The 21,903-nt window shown below is 47.8% G+C and overlaps 1 protein-coding gene across 5 annotated transcripts in view; it reads right to left on the bottom strand.

Annotated features, from left to right (window-relative positions):
* Nucleotides 1–993: 993 nt before the first annotated feature.
* Nucleotides 994–21,903, bottom strand: part of METTL27 (methyltransferase like 27) — an 86,188-nt gene continuing 65,278 nt past the window's right edge. For 3 of the 5 annotated variants that reach the window (XM_085649709.1, XM_085649710.1, XM_085649708.1), the window contains 3 exons: nt 14,117–14,252; nt 13,471–13,563; nt 994–3,189 (listed from right to left, as the gene is read on the bottom strand). In XM_085649709.1, the coding sequence (XP_085505835.1) occupies nt 2,966–3,189; nt 13,471–13,563; nt 14,117–14,252 (453 nt within the window). In that variant the 3' untranslated portion in view covers nt 994–2,965. The remainder of the gene's footprint in view (nt 3,190–13,470; nt 13,564–14,116; nt 14,253–21,903) is intronic. The other 2 variants (XR_014980058.1, XR_014980057.1) reach the window with 1 other exon arrangement.

Raw genomic sequence — 21,903 nt, 5'->3', positions numbered from 1 at the left:
AGTTATTACCCATTAAAGTTTTGTTTTGAAATTGAAAACAACTGTGCCTTTCAAAATAATTGAACAAGTATAAACGCTTTTGCACCAGATGAACCTGACATATTCATCTAGCTATTCTGGATAACATTGAATGTTCATGATTTTGTTTTTTTGCACATTCAAATATATCTAGGTTGGATTTAGTAAAACCAACTGATAAACATTTTGAGAAATTACTTCTTCAGGAGCTGCGCTATCCTTCAAATGCTATCTGTGTGCACAGCCCCAAGTGGCTGCATGTAACAGTTGAAGATGACTGTGGACTGTATAGCACCTTGGAGAACTCCACATGTGACACAGATCTTTTGAGACCCAGAGCTGCCCATGTGAACAAACCAGTTGGGTGGAAAGGAAGGAAATAAACACAAATGGACATGCAGCCTCACACACATGGACTCTTTCATACACATGGTCGTATTTAAACACACACAAATATGCATGTGTCACACACTATTACACATACTCATTCATAAAATACACACTGTCCTGAACTCACAGTTGCACAGAAACATACACACCATTTAAAGCAAAAATGGCTCCCCACAAGCACACACTCACTTTATTACACACACACACACACACGCACGAAAACTCAGCGAGATTTAGTGGACGTTCAGCGAACAGGCAGAAATTGGCATGTAGCGCTGCTCACGCTGATTTTTAACACCAGAAGCTTGTTCTGTCTTGAAAAATCAGCGTGAATGGCGCCGCGCGGCATGCCAGATGTGTAGGAAGTAGGCTCTGTATATACTATACCAAAGTAAGGTACAGTGTGCACAGAGTCCCTTGGATACCCAGCGGCTTTACAAAGGTTAATGTAGAGAATACTAATGCTGTCTTTTGTAGAAGTGTGGGCAAGTAGTTTATGCTTATCAGAGGGCAGTGCTAAGCATTTGTTGGATAAACACACAGGCAACAAATGATTACACACATTCAATGACAATCTGAGACCAATCTTTGTAAAAATATTACAGATTTTTATATAATTTATACAACCATGAACACAGATCTAGGATAAATGGTTTCAGAGATATCAATTTGCAATGTTCGGAGAGTAAGCAATAATTCAAGAGTTCAGTTCAAGGCAGACGTGCTGCCAATACAGGGACCACAGCGGTCACTGCAAAGAAAGGTATTGGGTTAGACGGCAGGAGAAGGCCAACACATTTACCGTTGCGATCGATGGGAAACACACTCCATCGGGGAGTTTCGGGTCACCACGGCCATAGATAGTTCACTGTTGCAGAAAACACCATGAATGTCTGTGTTTGATAGCTGTAGCAATAAGCTAGTCCAAGTTTCTAATATTAGAAGTAAATAACGGGTGTCATTCATGAGTCTAATTGTAAACCATATGCGGTATCCTTGGCTCATTTGGTTAAATTCAAGTTTCACATATAAAAGTACATTTCTCAATTAATTAAAGCACGGTTCCAACGATCCATAGTTTCGGTAAAGTAAATAAGAGATTCGAGGAAGTCTGTGGTAAGCTCCCTTCCCAGTGTCACTGGAAACAAATGCCGAAATACAAGTCCATACCGATACAGGTTCACTGTGAAATTAAAATGGCAAAATATTTGTATATCGGGCTGGTTGGGTTTGAGGGTCTCTCCATTGAGGCCCTCAAACCAATTTTTTAAAAATAGATTGTGCTGAGGGAGCTTTTCTTCCCTTGTGCCAATTCGCTTTGGAGGGAGTCAGCCTCCCACGGGAGCGAGTGCTCGGATTGGCTGCCAGCAACATCAAGAAAAATATTGCTGGCAGCCATTTCAGGACTCTGGGACTTCTATCCCCTGTCCTGAAGTGTAAAAGTAAGGGATCCCCACTGAGGCCCATAAAAACACACTTTTTGCCGCGATCCTGTGGGACCCTCACAGGATGGTGGCAAAACATTCACACACTTTTAAAAATATTTTGGGGTGGGGTGTGAATGGGGGACCCCACTACAAAGCCAATTTGTGCCCCGGGGGACCTTATCTCCCAGGCCCAAGTCTTAAGAAAAAGGCGAGAGAGCCATGTGCCCTCTCTCCAAGCTTTTGTAGGCCCTTAGGACCCGGGACCGAGATTAACTTTAGAGGATGGGGGCCATGTGTTCTCCTTCCCTGACACTTTAAAGGCAAAAGGATCCCATCACCCAGGGCCCGCTCGGTTACTGTGTCTCAGGGAGCCCACCCCTGGGACACCGTATTTCCCTAGATGTGCTAACATGTGTCTGCTTCTGTCTGGCAGGAGCATTTTTTAAGTCTCCTGACAAACAGAAGCACACATGCCTTTCCTGCCTGCAGTAGTGCAAGCATGGAAGGCATGTCTGCTACCAGCTTTTTACTGTCAAATTATTATTCTTTCCCTGCATCCTCTCTATTTCTGTTTTTCATCTCTTTTCTGCTGCCTCTCTAACCAGGATCCTCTGCAGAATCTGAGCTTATCTCAAACTACAGAGGAGGTGAAAGCGATAGTGATTTACTGCAAACCTACTGGCCGTCCAATGCGAGTCATACATAAAACCAAAAGAAACTACAAGTTTTGCTAAATTATTAGGAAGCAGCGCCACCTACTGGCCAAAGTGCATATGACACGATCATTTTAGCTACAGAAAGACACGGGAGAGGGGTCTGTCCCTGGACCTCAAGAGGTCTTTTAACCCCTTCAGTGCCACGCCCTTTCCCCCTCCTGTGCCGGGCGTTACATTAGCGGGCGGGGTTCATGACGAGATAGTCTCGTCATGGGCACAGCGCAACCGTGCTCCATGACGAGACTATCTCGTCATGGGCACAGAAGAGGTTAAGAGCGGCTGTACTTCGGCCGACATATAAAACCCCAAAATGAAGGTTACTGAAAGCTGCCTATGAGAAAAAAAACGAACTTTATTGCTTGTGTAGGAAAAATGTTTGTTGATAATGTTGAGGGCTTCTTATTAACTTTCCAGTTATTTTGGCATTGATTTGCGAAACAGGTACACCATCCCGGAAATGAACTCTGTGCCCGGCCTGGCTTCCTGTGCGGAGGTCGCCTTCTCCCAGTCCTCCACCTCCAGCACGTTCACCTGTACCCACAATCCTTTGCGCTCCATCTCTTGCAGCACTTCCTCCAGGTGAGCCTTGTATCGTAGATTGGAGGGGTTGCACCTGGTGGTGAGGCAGACGATTCCACCTGGAAAAGGGGGGTTGGAAGTTCGGTAGAGCGGTGAATAGAATGAAAGGGGCGAGAGGCAAGAACACAGGAGGGAAGTGCAGAAGGATATATAACAAAAACAGCGAGTTAAATGTTATAAAAGGAAGACAAGAAAGCAGGAAGTCAAAAAGAGACTGACAACATAACCTTTATAACGGAGTTTACACAACACATATTCTAGAATATACCTCTCAGAAGAGAGGGAGGGCATTGGGCCTATGAATAAATCGAAGAGAGGGTAGTGTCAGTATACAGTATGACTGCTAAGATTGGTACTAATGCCTCTGGTGCAGTTTGTACTCTCCAATGCCATCAGGAAGCTTCTCAGTACCCGCTGATCTCTGAAGCGGATTCATTGCAAGCATTGGCAGCGCCAATCGTTTTGTTTCTTGCCCAGTGCCAGCTACCCACAAGCTTCAAAAAGAAAACAGGTATCACATGGGCATCTGCAGCACGAGCTGCTCCCTGCAAGAAGAGGTAGAGCACAGGCGGGAGCAGTGCAGGTTTCCCTCGCGTGACTGTGGGGGTCAGTATCTGATTGTGATGAAGGGGTGTACCGGATGTATGATGTAACAACGCGTACCATTACAACGCGGTATGTTACATCGCGGTTTTAACAACGCAAGTCATTACATCGACTTGCGTTGGAGGGCGCTGGACATAGGAATAGTGTGAATTACTATTCCAACTCCAGTCTACGTACAGTAGGGAAGGTGTTGGAAAGTAATTCACACTATTCCTTATCCTACAGCGCCCTCCAGTGCAAGTCGGTGTAACGACTTGCGTTGTTAAAACCACGATGTAACCATACGGCGTTGTAATGGTTGCGTGGTAAAGGATGTTTCCCGGTGTACCTGGATGTGTGTGCACGTATGGTGGGTCAGGCGCGCAACACCCATTGGGCTCACCGGGCTTCAGCCCCCCCCCGTCATGTGTGTCATCCCGGCTGAGACAGCCTCGCGGGCTGGCGTCCGTCTAATTGCAGCCGCACCAGAGTACTTCACGGGTCTTTAAAAGACCATTTACTCGTTAATGAGGCTTTTGTTGTATTTTCACCCCTTTTTACAGCCGCTCTGCCTATGGCTGGAAGACTTAGCCCCCCCCGAAATTTTTTCAGCCCCCCCCCGAAATTTTGCTTTAGTTGCCCGCCTGTGGTGGGTAGTGTGTGATGAGTGTGTACAGGATGGCATGTGCAGGGTACTGTAACCGACCAGAATAGTGACAGCTTTTAAAATGGGAGATTCCTACAGAAAAGTACAAATAGGCCGAACTACTGTTCACCAGAGAAGAGCACAATCTTGGGTGAAATATACATTCAAACTACCCTATTTAGAAGAGATACTTCCGTTTCTTTGCCTTACAGGTACGTTAGGCTTACCTTGTTTGCTTTCTCCCTGCTCAAATAGTCGGCATTGCAATGCAAATGGAGTGGGAAGGGAGAAAAGGGAAAGATGACTGCCCCCTTTTTGATGCAGAATCTCCCTCTTGAGTGGCCCCAAATCTTGACATTGAAATGTAACATATCAATTAAAGCAGAACAGTAACATGCTTGCCTATGTGAGAGTTTTCATGCACCATTAATAACATGTAAAATGTGGATATATTCTTCAATTTAAATGTGCACACTGACCCTGTCTGGTGTCCCTCCCCAGCCTAAAGTCCCATCAACATTGCCCCATTAACGTGGACCTGGGCTACTGGATCCCTGTGCAGCAGCACAACCCAGTACAGGAACTTTTGCCCAAAGCTCATTTTCTACAGAACTGCCAATAGGTATGGCCACTCCACGGAAGCCAATATAGTAACAGCAGTATTTTGGGTTCACCAATCTGGTCCCTTGGGTCCAGACACCCAAACAAGCAAGCAACAAACGTTGTGCGTTGTTGCCCTGTACGGCTCAAACCCAGACTGATCTTTGGCTATGATCATGTCTATCACCATAATGGACCTGGATGTCAGCACATTGGCCAGGATTTTAGTTTCCATGTTCAGTAGGAAGATCGGCCTGTGAGAGGCACAATCAATCATCGCTCGGCTTTCCTTCCATATGGATAAGGACTATTTCTGCCTGTTGCAGATCTCTAGGAAGGATTCCACTTCATGGCGCTTCCTCAAACATCCCCTTCATGGGGCAGCTATGTGGGATTTCACCCCTTTGAAAAATTCCACAGGGAACCCATTCAGACCCAAGGCCCTTTGACTCCAGAGCTGGAATACCGCCTCCAAGATCTCCTCTGCCATTAGTTCCCGTTCTGAAGGTGGAGAACCAGAAGATATCTAACGAACTGCCCCATGCCAACCAAGTTCTCCTTCAATGTTGAACCGTACACCTACTCAAGTGCTCCGCAAATTCCTGTGCTATCGCATGCAAAGTCTTCGCCTTGTATCCCCCCTGGGCTGCTACCCAATGTACCCATCTTAGGCCCTCCTCCTTTCTGGCCAGCCAGTCAACAGCTTCCCAGCTTTGTTTTCCATTTCGTTCAGGGGGCAAGGCACATTTTCAGAAAATGGCTGTTGGGCCAGGCTCCGATATTCCTCCTGCAATATCTCCTGTACCCGGGCCCGCTCTGTGGTATGGTGAGACACATACGCAGCCTCTGCATGCACCAGTTCCTCCTCCAACTCCCAGCAATCCCCCCTCCTGCTTTTTCCCCGTGAAATGAGCTATTAGCTCTCCCGGCAGAACAGTCTTATACGCTTCCCACACTGTCGTACCAGAGTTCACCGTCTCCACATTCTCTTTAAGAGTGGTGCTTGGTGGCTTGCCTAGTCATGTCCGACATGGTCTTATCGGTCACTGCCCAGGGATCGAAATTCCACCCACTCCCAGGTCCGGGCAGTTTTGTCTGGAGCGTCATTACCATGGGGGCATGGTCCTATATCCCTCTGGAATAGTAGTCTGTTTTCCCAAATGTTTCCACCAGATGATGAGGCACCAACAGGTAGTCCAGTCTGGACATTGACCACATTGAATTTGAAGCAAAGGAGTAATGACACGTTTGGGGATTATGAGCCCGCCACAAGTCCACCATTCGGTCGCGGCTAAGAAATCTCGCAGGTGAGACCCCTGATCTACTCAACTGGTATAAGCCTCCCGAAGCATAAAGTTGAAGTCACCCCCCCCCCCACCAGCAACAGTGCATTTGGATCATGTGCTATCCATTCCCCAAGCTTCACCAGCCCCTCCTCCTTCTATCTTAGTGGTAAGTACCACAAGGCCATTGCCAACCCCATGCTATTCCAGCTACCCCGACCGCCACATAGTATACCTGTGGGTCCACCAATGTATGGGCCACCTCCAGTGGCAGTCACCTGTGCACCAGCACACCCACACGTTGATCCCCTCGAGAAACCAGCATGGGCCAGCAGCTTATACCACCCCTAGTTCAGGAAGCCACAATTATACCCCACCAAATATGTCTCTTGCAACAAAACCACGTTGGGATCATGGTTGGCCAGGTACCTGAGCACTGTACCTCTTTTCAACGTACTCCTGAGGCCATTGACATTGCAAGACAATATTTTCAGGGAGAGCCCTGGTTAGAAATTGGGTCTCTTGTTGGCAGAGGTATGCATCCTGTCAAAGTAGGGATCCCAATCCTAGTTAGGGTAAGTCAGTTACACACCAGAAATTAACCTGTGCTCACTCTCGGTTAGCTAGGCATGTAGCAGGCAGGCTTAACTTAGGAGGTAATGTGTAAAGTATTTGTGCAACACTTAAGACAGTAAAACAGTGAAAACACCACACACAAAAATAATCCACACCAGGTTAGAAAAATAGAGCTTACTTTAATCAACAAAACAGGACCAAAATGACAAAAATCCAATAAGTAGAACTGGAGTTATGAATTTTTAAAGACTATCTTGAAATCAGTGCTTAGAAAAATACAGCGCCAACTGGGGCTATCTGGTTGCGCTTGGCCCGGTCAAATCTGAACGTTTAGGCCAACCGCAATGGAGAGTGGGTCGGATACAGGGACCAACCTTATTCTGCTGAAAAAGTACCTTTGGATGGATGATGCATCGACGTCGAAGACCTGATGTGGGAAGCAGAGGAGGCGATGCATCAACATGAATCCTTTCGGATGCAGGTGATACATCGGTTCCAATCCGCGTAGTCAGTGATGCATCATTGGCTAACCCTTTACGATGAAGGAGATGCATTCTTTTCGAGCCGTGCAGCCGGCGATGCATGTCCTCGTGCTGAGCAGCAAGGGTGGTGTGCCTGCGTTGAGGAAAGATACGTCAGGTCCAACCGGCGCAACAACAGTGATGCATGGATTTTGCAGGAAAACAGCCAGAAAAGCCCATTCCAAGGGCCCAAGTCTGGATTGGCACCACTTGGTAGGCCAGGGCTCACAGCTGGTAGCGTACAGAGGCTGTAGAAAGGTTACTGGAAGTCTTTGATGTCCTTGTGACTTCAGAACAAGAGGTAGGCCAGCAAGCCCTAAGAGTCATTTTGGTTCTGTGGATGAAGATATGCAGGTCCAGCCCTTCTCGCTCCCAAGCAAGGAGGGCAGCAGGGCAGGCACAGCAAAGAAGGAGTCCAACAAAGTCCAGCAGAGTGACAGTCCTTCCAGCAGCACAGCAGTCCTTCCTGGCAGAATGTCCTCAGGTCCAGAGGTCTACTCGGTTGGTGTCAGGGTTCCAGTACTTCTACCCAGTTGTGCCTTTAAAGAGGGGGAGACTTCAAACAGAAGTCTTTGAAGTGCACAAAGTCCCTGCCCTTTCTGCCCTGGCTCCAGACTTACTACTGGGGGGTATGCAGGCCTTTGTATGGGGACAGGTACAGCCTATTTAGGTGCAACTGTCAGCTCCTCCTTCTCATCCTGCCCAGGATGACCCATCAGGATGTTGATTGACCATCAGTTCCCCCTAAGCTCCCTTTGTGTGTGGCTGTCTGGAGGGAATGCACAAAGCCCAGATGTCACCCACCTTAGACGTGTATTCAGAGACTGACAGAATGGTTAAAGTGAGAAAATGCCAACTTTCTAAAAGTGTAATTTTCAGACTTATAGTCTAAAATCACGACTTATGGTAAAGTTGGATTTTAAGTTGCAAGTCCAGAGACACCAAACTTGAAAGGTCTATCATTTCACAATTGGAAATTACACTTACAAAATGTAATGAGGTAGTCCCAATTTAAACTATTGAAGAGATAGGCCTTGCAGTAGTGAAAAATGAATTTTAGAGTTTTTCACTAACATGACATGTAAAACTTAAAAGTACCTGTCCGACTTTTTAAATACACTGCATCCTGCCCTTGAGGCTGTCCAGGGCCTACCTTAGGGGTGACTTATATGTTTTAAAAAGGAAGGGTTGGGCATGGCAAGAGAGTGTTAACTTGCCAGGTCGACATGGCAGTTTAAAACTGCACACACAGGCTCTGCAGTGGCAGGCCTAAGACATGTTTAAAGGGCTATTTAAGTGGATGGCACAACCAGCGCTTCAGGTCCACTAGTAACATTTAATTTCCAGGCCCTGGGCACAAGTAGTGCACTTTACTTGGGACATAAAAGTAAATTAAATATGCAAATAGTGTCTAAGTCAATGTTAGAGGGTTTAAAGTCGAGAGCACATGCACTTCAGCACTGCTTAGCAGTGGTCAAGCGCCCAGAGTCCAAGGGCTAACAAAAAATAAATTTAGCAGAACGATGAGGAAGCAGCAAAAGGTTTGGGGGTGACCTTGCAGAATGGACCTGGTCCAACAGCCCCCCTCTTTTGCTATGGACTCAGTTATACCTGTCCTGGAGAATGTCCCCGTAATATCAGCTCCCTGGACAGAGTGACCCCGCTACTGGTAACATGCTGTACCCCCCCAACTTCTGAGGACCGTCCCCCCCTTACACTCTTTGGCATCAGGTTTGAAACTACCTCCTTCCCTGACTGCCGAGTTGCCTGTCGCCACAACCATGTTAACATTCAACACTATTAACTCACTCCACAGTTGCATGAGGCAATTTGTGGCATGTGCTGCCCTGCAGATCTGCAGTTGAGCCCCCCGCCCACTTTCCCACATATATATATGCAGGCTCAGTGAACCACCATAGTTTCCAGTGTACATATCAGTCTCCCTCTCATATTATCTCATCTGCCGTCATTAAAGTCAAACCAGGGAGTGGCGGCCCACTCTCTGAGCCTCTCCAGGATAGTGAGCTACTCTCTGACGCACCAGAGTCCACTGTCAGGGCATCCCACCGGTTGACTTCCTCCAGGGCCTGCTGCAATGCCACCACCACCACCCTAGTCCATTCAGATTTTGCCTGGACCTTCAATGGAGACAACAACGGGCATCCACGTGCTAGAAGGCGCTTACGGAGCTCTTGCCAGCCACCTGCCTGGGCCCCCTCACCTCTATCTGGCCTCAGGTAGCCCATGGCCTCCAGCCAGGTTATACGTCTTCCGCTGCCGTGAAATAATTGGAGGCTCCCTGGTCTACAAACCTGAGCCGTGGCGGAAAGAAGAGGGCATATTATATATGTTCAGAAGGCGGAGGTACTTCTTAACCCCGAGGAAGGATTCCTGCTGTTGCTGCACCATCGTGTTTGCTGGGATAAATATCCACACTACCCCCCTCCCCCACCTCCAGTGGCCATGTTCCATGTTCTATGGCACCTGCAAGAGATTGTCCGTGTCCTGGAAATTCAGCAGGTGGGCAACTATTGCTCTTGGCTAAGCTCCAGGCACTGGGGGGGGGGGCAGGAAACCCTGTGGGCCCTCTCCAAAGTAAGCCATTTGGAGTGTTCCCCCCTTCCCCCCCCCCCCCAGCACCACTGAGGACAGCCAGTCCTCAAGAAACAACTCCATACATGGGCCTTTCACTATCTTCAGGACACCCACCAGTCGCACAGTGTTGCGGCGAGATCGCACCTCTGCATCATCAAATTTGGTTTCAAGGACCGTCACAGTATCTTCCAAATGCCTTAAAATGCACTTTCTCTACTGACATTGCCGGTGTCAAGTGAGTGACTGTGGACTCTGTCTCCGACACACTATCTGCTGACTTGTGGTGGTCTGTCGTCAATAGACCCACATCCTGTGCTATAGCATCGATTTTGAGCTACAGGGCAGTCTTCGTCTCTTGCAGTGCTGCCAGTATTGTTGCTATATGCGTCCGAAAGATCAGCTCTGCTTCATCCCCACTTTGTCTGCCCTCACGCTCTGCTCCGGTTCCCTTGGGGGATGCTGCAACGTCTCTTTGGGCCTCACCATCTCAAGGCCTCCCCACAGTAAGCCACTGGCCGTGAGTCCATCTGTCCATCCCCTCACTGACCCAGGTTTGTCCGCAGGGGAATCTATGGGACTGCCACCCCTGGGAGCGGCTGTCTCACTGTACCTGCACTATTGAGGCTCTCTGTGAGCACACACCATGGCACGAGCACCCAGGCCTCGAGAAATCTACTCACTCACTCACTGTGGAGAAGCAGATTTTATCAGGGCAAACTATATTTAGGACCTATTCACCCATTCTAGTGAGTCGACAAAGAACAGATGTTATGTTTACTCAGAAATTATGGGAGGAATAAAGATGCCTTTAAATCTTATCTTTATCTTGTCCAATTTGTTTTATGTTCAGAGATAGAGGCAGAAGTCAGTTTACGTCTTCTTACAATTACTTTTCTTTCTCTGACTGTAGCGTTCCAGGATTTTGTAAAGCAAACTGTATGACTTACTGTACAATGTGTGAAATGTAAGGCTGCATGGTGTCAGGTTTTTCCTAACACACAACATTTAAGTAGCTAATAAGTCAACTATACAAACATTTCAAAATATATTTCAGTAGCTACAAAGGCCCATTGTATGTACTTCTGTGTGATGACAAAAATATCTTAAAGCAATAAAATAAAATCAGAACACTTTTCTTGGTGATGGGCAAATGATAAATATGTATTCTGAGATCCAATATTCACAGATTATTGTTTATAACTATATAGTTTTATCAGTGAGGCTCCAAGGCTTTACAGTGAGGGACTTCAGGAAAAGAGGCCAAATCTTTACACAAGGGAATGACCCTGAACAGAGGGCTATGGAGTGTGGTAGACTGAGCAGAGAAGGTAGCTTTGAGGTATGTACATATTATGGACACACAAGTTTGTGCATGTGACCACATTACTAGAGCTGCCTACAAAGTTCCCTCGTGCAGCGCCAGTTCACTCAGGTAAAAACACCATCAGTCATGCTGCCCATCCAAATTGCAGATTGTGAATAGAAAACTTGCTGCGGCAGATGGAAGTCGCTGATCTTCTCCATGTAAGTCCCCAGGGTTCTACCCAACTCCAACACTACACGCCACACTGATCAGCAGCAAAGCCACAGAATGACCTTGACTGGAGATACACAGAGCAGACAGTTTCAGGACAGACACAGCACCATGACACCATGCAGAGATTGAGAAAATAAGTCATGAGCTGTCACAAACGTTGTACAACACGCAAAGCACTTGGCTGGACGAAGCTGCAGAGGAGTAAAAACACCACAACAAGGTACACTGTGCTAATGGCAGAAACTAGAAAGGAAGGGGAGGAAGAAGAAACTATTTTTTGGGATTAGGAATGTCAAGTCCAGGACGAGGGAAGCACAACAACACCAAGGTAAATGCCCACACTGGTAGTCGACCATTAAAAATAATGATGAAGACCCCCTCAACTACAATTTCAAGACATTGAGAAGATTCAGCATTCTGGAACATTCCTCAGAAACATAGAAAGAGAAGAAGGCCTACTAAGTGAATATAGTCATGCAAGATGAACCCTATTGCTAGGTTAAGAGACCTACAAAAGAAGGTTTGAGAAGCAGAGTGCAGCTGCGAGATCACGTGTGGACTCCACCCAAAGTTTCTTTTGTCCTCCGAAAAGCAAGAAGGAAGTAACAAACAAGAGGAGATCCATAAAACAGCATCTGAAACTTTATACTTCTTCAGGATGGACAAACACAGCTTTTATTTCACATGAACAGTTGGGAAGGGGTAAACGGAGATGGACATCTTTTTCAGATTGGAAGATCGAGGGTCTCTTGAGAATAAGAAATTGTCAAAGGATACGGACATATGAAGGCAAAGCCAGGAGCACAGAAAGACTTGACGCACAGAAAAAAAGAAGTTGCAGACAGAGAAGAAACTCAGCGCAGATCCTCACCGGAGACTCTCCTACCTGTTGGGACTTCAATTATCAAATCTTCCCCTCCAAATCCCCATCCTCAATGAAGTGTGTGAATTTTTAAATATCCGATATCTTTATCTTCAAGGAAGGGAGAGGACATCTGCTTCATCGACTCAATGTTTAGAAGACCAACGTGAAGGTATTGAGGTTCAACATCCACCTGTTGTCTGGGAGGAAACCGGTGCTCTGTCCTGACAGCAGATGGACCAGGATTCTGTCATTCGATGCAGGTTGCAGCATTCAAGATGCTGCACATTTGCTTCAACAGCTCATCTGCAAGCATCAGAGCGCATTCCCCACCAGCACTGCATCTTCCCAAGAAACACAGTGGTCCATTGATGCGCTTCCATGTTTCTTCATTGCACTTAGTAATAGGGAATACTTGTGTACACCTCACCAATGACTGATGTATATACCAGCCCTTTCCCAAATTCGAAAGTATAATTAGAATTCAGATTAATAATCCTTGGCTCTTTCCAGATTAAAATCCCCGGCTGTACATACCAGCCCTTTCCCAAATTCGAAAGTATAATTAGAATTCAGATTAATAACCCTTGGCTCTTTCCAGATTAAAATCCCTGGCTGTACATCCCAGCTCTTTATCTGACAGAGGGTTCTACCCCACAGAGTCAAGGTGTGTGCTGGTGCAGTTTAAACATTTATTGAACTAAAATTCGGTTATATCATCTATTGAGTATTCATTTTTCAGAAAGGGTAAAACATTGGCCAGAGTTTAAAATCACACCTCAGTCCATACATTTAGATAAGGTTTAAAATCAGGTTGACTTCCTCATCGCTCCCAAAATATTTAGCAGCTTTAAAGATGCCATAAAAGGACATGGGGAAAGGGACAGAAAACATCCATATGGGGGCTTTTGGGTTATAAGAAAATGTGATATTACTCATACAAAGATTTTGCATTCAGAGAACGTACATGGACAAATGTTCTAATTCCAACAATAGCAATTTACATGTGTAAATACTTAAAATGTGGTACACAATCCTAAATCATCTCCCAACAGCCACACCACTTAATGTGCAGTGCTCCGACCCAGCATACAGCCAAGCACACACAAAAAGATGCGGTGGATGAGTTTCTTACCAGGCTTGGTCACATGGAGCAAATCTGGTACCACGCTGCCGGGAACTTGCCCCTCACTTAGAGCTCCTACAATGACGACAGCATCATACTGATCTGCAGGGGCAGAATAAACAGACGTCAGCACCACCTTATTACTCATAGGAGGCATCTCACCATAGGTAGCGATGCTGTCACCCAAGTGGTAATATACACACCAGGGACAGCACAGATGTCTTCCCATTCAACATGACCATTCTACTGCTTTCTTCTACAGCTACATTTTACCTCTATAAATTTGAGGACTGGACTTAAAGACAATCATGTTATACTTTCCAGAAAGATCTAGACGCAAAAGGACGTGGTCATCCACAACTCTACCTGTTGGACAATAATTTGGGCGTGAACACAGCAGGTAAAGGTATCACAATCGCTGCGGTGGCCACTGCGGAGGGCTTGAAAAGAATCTCTAACTCTTAATACTTAATTACTGAACGTCACTTCCTCTATATGATTTTCCCTGTTTTCTACGTGCGCCTTTACCTCTCCGTTCAAGGCCCTCTCTGGCTCGATGACGCAATCCTCCCCAGATACTACTCACTAGTGCCTCTCGTTCTCTTGCTTCCCCTCTCCCTTCCCGCCCTCTCTTGCCACTTCCCTGGCAGGTTACCTGCAGGCGCTAGCAGTGGGCATTGTCCCAACATGCATTGCTTCAGCTCCAGGTAAAGCTTCTTCTGGTGCGCGAGCTCCAGCATCTGCATGCTGCCATCCACGCCATGAAAGAGCCGGAATCCATGCTTCGATAACTGATGGCAAAGAGTAAAACAAGAAATGGAGCCCGAGGGAACATACAATGGAAAACTGGGACACATGATAGAGTTCAATAAGGTCCTCCCCCTCCCCCCCGGGTGTGTGCGAACTACTGTAGATCCAGACTCAGAAATACTGCAGCACTTCTACTTGATAACCAAGATACACTGATTAGACACCCAACTCCATAAAGTGGCAAAGTTAAGTGGTCAAGGATTGCTCTAGAAGGTGGAGGTGGGTCTGAAACTGGAATAAAAGAATAAAACATACCACAGTAGATAAAATACACAAGGCTTCATGTCTTCTCAAAGCTATAAGAAATAGGTTTTCATTAACCCCTTCACTTCTAGGCCTTTTCCCCCCTGTGCTAAGCCTTTTTTTGGCTATTTGGGGTAGTTCGCGCCTAGCCCCCTGTACCTTTTTGACCACATAAGGTATCCACGCCAAATTTGTGTCCTTTTTTTTCAACATCATGGGGATTCTAAAGGTACCCAGGGTTTGTGGATTCCCTTGGAGGGGACCCAGAAATTAGCCAAAATACAGGTACTTTTTTCGGGGGGGAAATGGGCTACAGATGAAAGAGTCTGTTTTTTTCCCTGCAAATAGTATCGAAAAAGGGGTTGTGGTGCTGAAATCACCATTTCCCAGCTTCCAGGGACAAGCAGACTTTTGTCGGAAAACCAATTTTTTTTTATTTTTTTTTGCATTTTTCTGGGACACAGCCTATGTTTGCTATTTTTTGTGCTTTCAACCTCTTTCCAGTTAATGGTAGAAATGAGTATGAAACCAATAATGGAGCCTGGAAAGCTATACATTTTAGAAAAGTAGAAAAAATTCTAAATTCAGCAAGGGGTCATTTGTGTAGATCCTTCAAGGTTTCTTCATAGAAACTAACAGTTAAATATAGGAAAAATTGAAAATTAGTTGAAAACAAACAGACATTTGTGCCAACGTTTTCACCTGTAACTTCTTCTAATTGTGACAGCTGTTTGAAAGCAATATACCGTTACATCCACTAGATCTTTCTGGTTGTGGGGATATATAGGACTTGTAGGTCCACCAAGAACCCGACGAACCCAGAGACAATAACTGAGCAGCGTCTTGCAATGGTTTTTCATTATGTTCCGGGTATATAGCAATTAATTTGGGAAAATATATACATGGAAAAATCGGTATGAAAGACACCTATGTATTTCTGAAATTGGAACAAAATATAGAGTTTAGAAACAGTAGATATTTGCACATTTCCGAAATTGTGAGTATCCATACTAGCATGAGACTTATAGGTCGTTTTTCAAAATGACTTTTTTTTTACACATTGTATCATTTGGAAAGCAGAAATGCATCGAAAGTCAATAGGTAATAACAGTTGACCTACAGTTCTGTGTTACCCTAAGTCTCCCGATAAAATTGGTACCTCACTTGTGTGGGTAGGCCTAGTGCCTGCGACAGGAAACGGTCCAAAACGCAATGTGGACACACTTTATTTTTACAGTGAGAACGGACTCTTTTTTTACAAAGTGCCTTGCTGTAGATTTTTAACCCTAGCTCTGCTGGCACCTAGGGAAACCTAGCAAACCTATAAATTTTTTAAAACTAGACACCCAGGGGAATCCAGGATGGGTGACTTGACTGGCTCCCACCAGGTTCTGTTACCCAGAATCCCTTCCAAACCTAAACATTTGTTTTAAAGAAAACACATATTCCTCACATTTCTGTGGTGGAAAGTTCTAGAATCTGTTTGGATCCACAAAATTCCACCCACCCCGCGTTCCCCAAAGTGTTCCGAGAAAAATGCCACCTCACTTGTGTGGGTAGGCCTAGGTGCCCAAGACAGGATACGGCCCAAAACGCAACATGGACACACCACATTTTCACAGTGAAAACTGACCCTTTTTTTTTTTTTAAGTGCCTAGCTGTAGATTTTGATCCCTAGCTCTGCCGGCACCTAGGGAAACCTAGCAAACCTATACATTTTTGAAACCTAGACACCCGGGGGATTCCAGGCAGGTATGGCTTGCGTGGATCCCCCAACGTTTTCTTACCCAGAATCCCCTGCAAACCTCAAATTTAGCTGAAAAGAAATACATTTTTAAACACATTTTTGTGTGGGAAAGTTGTGGCATCACCAGGCTGACACAAATTTGCTACCACCCAGCGTTCCCCCAGGTCTCCCGATATAAATATTGCTTCAAGCGTGTGGAAGGCCCAAGTACCCGCTAGAGGCAAGGGCCCAAACGTATTGAGGCGACTTCAAAATTGCCTATCACAAAACAACCTGGTTTTGCAAGAGGGGGGGGGTCACCTGGGTTTTTGGCCCCATGCTCGGCGGCCAGCTAGGGAAACCTACCAAACCCACACATTTCTGAAAACTAGACACCCAGGGGATTATAGGGAGGTATGGCTTGCGTGGACCCCCAAACATTTTCTTACCCAGAATCCCCTGCAAACCTCAAATTTAGCTGGAAAAAAAATCACTTTTTCTACACATTTTTGTGTGGGAAAGTTGTGGCATCACCAGGTTGACACAAATTTCCTACCACCCAGCGTTCCCTCAGGTCTCCTGATAAAAATGGTGCCTCACTTGTGTGAGAGGCAAAAGTCCCCGCGACAGGCAAGGTCCCAAATCGTATTGAGGCGACATCAAAATTGCCTATCACAAAATGTTTTGGGCCTTTGCCTGTCGCGGGTACTTGGGCCTCCCACACGAGTGAGGCACCATTTTTATCGGGAGACCTGGGGGAACGCTGGGTGGTAGGACATTTGTAAATGGGGCAGTCCTGGGTGCAAAATTAGATAACTCACTGGGTTTGGGTCCGAAGTGGTGAGTACCTCAGAAATTGTAAGCCAAAAAGAATCCTACCATCAATGACGGGAGAAGGGGTCATACTCAAGTTCAAATCTGTCTAGGATGTCAAAAAGAAAATCTCACACAATAGTATCAGTGTGCAGATCACAGGGCTGGGAAGGAATCCAGTAGTCAGGGTTATGGCGTGCTGGGCAGTCAGAGAAGATGAGACCCCTTAAGCACAAAACGAATTTCACTTAGCCTCGTACTGGATACCAACAACGAAGTCACGGGGGCACGGGGCAACAGGGGGGGGGGGGGTGTTACAAACTCAGGAGCTCTTATACAGAAATGCGCTACTCTCTGTCAATATCTTCGGTTGGTGGCTCCAGATACGGGGCTGGGAACAGTCACTGAACCCACAGCTTCCACCAATTGGATATGAGAACTGGCATTTAGTGTCAGCAGCCAACTCAAGCTTTAAACAGGCACAACAACTGAATGGGTGGGGCTGGAGAGACCATTCAAGTGCTTCCCGAACCTGAACACGCAGTTGCAGTGAAGGGGACACTACGCCAAGAGCTTAGATGAAGAGGAGGAAGAGGGAACACCTCAAGGTCCCTCTGAGGCTGGGTCATGCCTGATAACGTGCTCTCCCATCACAGTGGGCGGGTGGGGGATGGTGCAGCCTCAACACAGTCCTGGATAGCAGTTTTTAGCTCCTCAACTTCTCTGCGAAGTAGTGCCTCAGGTTGATTCTGGCTCTCCGGGCTGCAAGATTTTCCTTCCTCCTGGATGGCTCACATCCCAAGACATCATCCATGCTGGGCTTGCTTCTGTCAGCCTGGCTTGAGCCAGTCTGCCTTTTGGTATTGGAAATCAACCTCTCTTGTGTGCCTGGAAATGTATCATCTCTTCTTCCCAGCAGGTCTTCTCTGGCATCTAGTCTGGTGCTTTCCTTGGGGAGGAAACATCTACCCACAAGGCCATTTCACTAATAAACACTCTCTGTGAGCAGGTGCACAGTCTCGTCGAAATTCCAAAACATTGGCTCGAGGGGGCCAGCTTTCATACTCTTTGGAGGCAGGGGTCAGAAGCTAAAATAAACCGAAGTGAAAGCATTGTTCAAAACGAACCCTTTTCTAGTCAAAAAGCGAGGGGTTTCCTGGATGTTTCCATCTCTTTCCCAGACATGTGAACCCAATGGCAGGGGAAGAGTTAGCTAGGGTTGAGGGATTGGCTGGTTGGGCGCACACAGCACTGGCTTCCAGGGTTCCAAGCCTCACCCAGCATAACGCAGTAAGAGGAAGAAGAGGCAGGTTCGGGTACATTTGAAGAAAACTGGCTGGCAGGGAAGCAGAATTGCTTTCTCCTCTCAAAATACGGACTTTTAGCTTTGGGGCAAGGGCCCAGGAAACAGAGTACATACAAGTTAGCATGTCCACAGAGGACAAAAGCAACCTGCATGCGAGTCACCACATTGTGTAGTCATATACTGTGCCTGTTGTGGACACCACTCACATGCATGTGGTTTCCTGGTCCATCACCCAATATCTTTAACACAACAAGCTGGTTATAGGGGGCGGAGATGATATTACAGGGGAGACTGATGGTCCTTTACTTACGCGGAAAACACCTATGGCTCTCTGAGTGCGAACAGGTCCTACCAATCACCAGTCATGGGGTCAGGGACCACTGACTACTACGTGTCAGAGTACACTCATTGTACCCTCATACAGGTAGAGCTTAGACTCTGCTGTTGAATGCCACCATAGAAAGTGAAGCACCTCCTACGAAAACACATATTGTCAAGTCAGTGGCTCGGGGGGGGGGAGGGGGGGGGGGGAGACGCCACCAGAAGAAAGGAAGGCCACAGCTTTTCCAAGTTATGCTGAGATACCGGCGCCAATATAAGAGACACAATCATGTCTCCGCTGTGGCTTAGGGCACTTCAATCTCCCCATACACTGGGCCAGTGGGGGAAGGGAGGTGAGGAACGAATCCATGAAGGAAACGGGATTAGCTCCCGTTACCCTGCTCTGTACCCTTGTCCTGCCAGCTCTGGGTGCAGTTAGACCCACTGGTTGAATCAAGGCTGCAGTCAGGTTTTGACAATCATGCGCCAGTGCTAACTGCGAGGCCTGTGTTCTTGCATTTCCATGCGCCTTTTGCCACGTCCAGCGCATATATCTGCACCCTTACACCCAGTGCTAGCTTTAGGGCAGTGCAACCAGTGCGGATGCACTGGGCGCTGGACTGTGGAGAGGGGGCTGTGTTTAGCAATAACTTATGATTGGAGAGATGAGGGGCACTTTTGCCCGGTGGAAGTGAGAGAATCCGAGGTGGTGGTCATAGGGTTTGGGGGCACCAAAAATGATTGTCGCACTGGCCACCACCAATGCTAAAGCCGTACCTGCTTACACCATACCTTACTCATACCTTACACAATGTGGTGTTGATGCCCATGTGAGGCTATGAGTCTGTGCCACATGCTGTTATCCATGTGAAGTGTGCATACCTGCACCCTGCATTGCCTTGGACTTTTCATCTTACAGCTCTGATGTTCCTGCATCCTTCATTGTCATGGACATATGCAGCAGTGACGTCTCTTATGAGGCAGTGTGCATGCAGCCTGTATTGCCGTGCATCTTTCTCCATGTGCTGCTCATGTCTCTATGAAACCTGTGTGTGCGTGCACCATTAATTGCTGTGCACCTTCCTCCGTGCAGCATGGATGTGGATGTGAGGCCAGCATGCCTGCATCCTGCACTGCTTTCATTGGGCAATGCTGGTGTCCATGTAAGGCTCATGTGCCTTCGCCTTGCGTTTGCCATATGTCTGTTGTATTGAGCAGAGAGGATGTCTGTGCGAGGACAGTTCCTCTGTGCACTACTTCGCTGTGCAACGTCTCGTCATACAATGCAGATGGCCATGGAGGCTTCCGTGCCTCCCCATCCTCGTGCGCATAAGAACCTCTTCCTTGGAGCAGCCACCAACCACCGCTGCTGTCCACAGACCTGTGCTGCACAGTGCACCGCCGCTTCTTCGGGTGACCTCAGGCGGCATGGCCAGTGCTGCCCAGGAGGGGTCAGGCAGTGCAGCCCTAGCTATGCCTCCTGCTGAGCGGTGTAAAGAGAGGACCCTAGAGAGCTGAGACTTGCATCGACTGCTATGTCAAGAATGCCCAAAGCAGATGCGCAGCTTGTATACAGAGTAGGGTTAGTGCATTAGTGCATCTCCACAGTGCACACAGGCACGAGACACGGATCAATTACAGTACCTGAGAGGCACGTTAAGAAGACCCTTAATGCCATAAACCTGGTCATGTTATCTTAATGATAGTGAAAGTCAGATTTGTTTTAGGAATGATACTGCTCGGACATAGTGCTTATTGTGAATGAGACAAGTCCTGACTAAACGTTCTACCCACCGCGCCCGCAAGAGGGAGCCCTGGTCCCTGAACAAGAGAGCTGGGCAATCCAGTGAGCTGGCACCTGTTCCTTTGCTACAAAGGGCACTGCCAGCGCTTGTCACAAAGACTGCCTGCCCTCGAGTCGCCCAGGTCGTGACAAATGGCCTGACAAGGATGAAGTGAGCAGAGAAATGGAGAAACTGGGCGGAGAAAACGGTGGCATCTTGTAAGAAAGGGAAGAGGAGTCGTGGAGAGAAGGATGAAGTAGTGAGTGAAAGAAGGCTCACAGGAGAGAAGGGCTGAAGAGATGGAAGTGAGAGTTTGCCCTGCTGCAAAAACATTTTCAGAACAGGACACTTTCAATGAAGCGTCAAGAGTGCAGAGCCTGTCAATCATGCAGTCTGTGCCTGACGACACTCTTAATAAGAAGTATGTGTAATGGCACTTCAGGACCCGGGCCGGGTAGGCAAAGCCGGACCCATTAGAGGCCCGGGCAAAACGCCATCTGGTGGCGGAGGCCCTCCCCCGTCCGCCCTCCTCCTACATTAGCATATGGTCTAGGCCAACGGGGGCCAGGATTGGCCCCCATCGGCGTGAACAAGCCCCCCCCCCAATCAGGGGGCGAGCATAGGGGCCAGTGGGGGGATAAAAGAGGGACGCAGGGCCCTATTGGAGTCACACATCCCCCCCCCGGGCTTAGGACAAAGGAAGAAGAAATGGCTGGGCATACCTGGAGGCGACCGTCGGGCTTTTGTTTGGCGCCTAAAACCAGCGCGGCAAGGACTCTGCAGGCTCCAGCGAATTTCCAGCCCACGTTTGCCAAGCGACGGCGACTCCAGAGCGCGGGGGAACCCGTGAGCGAGCACGGACCGGCGACGGCGATCCTTCAGCGGCGGAAGAATGGGGCAGCGTGCACAGGAAGCCACCACCCCCGCCAGCGTGGTCCAAGCTAAAGGGGGCCGAGGCATCTGGTTTCCCTCCAGCGGCAGCGCCGGCAGCGGGCGTCCACAGTGCTTCACAGGGATCCCCCCCCACCTTCGCCTTTCCCAGGGGAGCGAGGCATCCGGCCGCCAAGTACCTTCGGCTGCGCACGACGACGCGGTGCCGGAAAAGCACGAGAGGAGTGGAGCTGCCACCGCCGCAGGCAGCTCAAACCGGGAGGCACAAGCTGGTGGCCTACACGTGGCTACATGCACTGTCTGCATTCCGGCAGAAAGAATTCGTTATCGGGTGTGCAGATCTTACCTTCCTGCCATTGCGCGGCATCGCTGGGGGCCGTGTTTGGAAAGCACGCTTGAGCCCCTGCAAGAAGAACACGAATACGAGCTGCCCGTGACGAGAGCCAGGAATAGGAGCGGCCCTTTCATGTGATCGAGGAGCCGAGCGGGCGTGGCCACGTTCCCTCTACCGGCGAGGATGGATGGAAGAAGCAGGATCACTCGCGTTG

This window comes from Triturus cristatus, chromosome 3_2, assembly GCF_964204655.1.
Source record: "Triturus cristatus chromosome 3_2, aTriCri1.1, whole genome shotgun sequence".
NCBI classification, from domain to species: Eukaryota; Metazoa; Chordata; class Amphibia; order Caudata; family Salamandridae; genus Triturus; species Triturus cristatus.
This window is presented reverse-complemented; position numbering and strand designations above follow the sequence as displayed.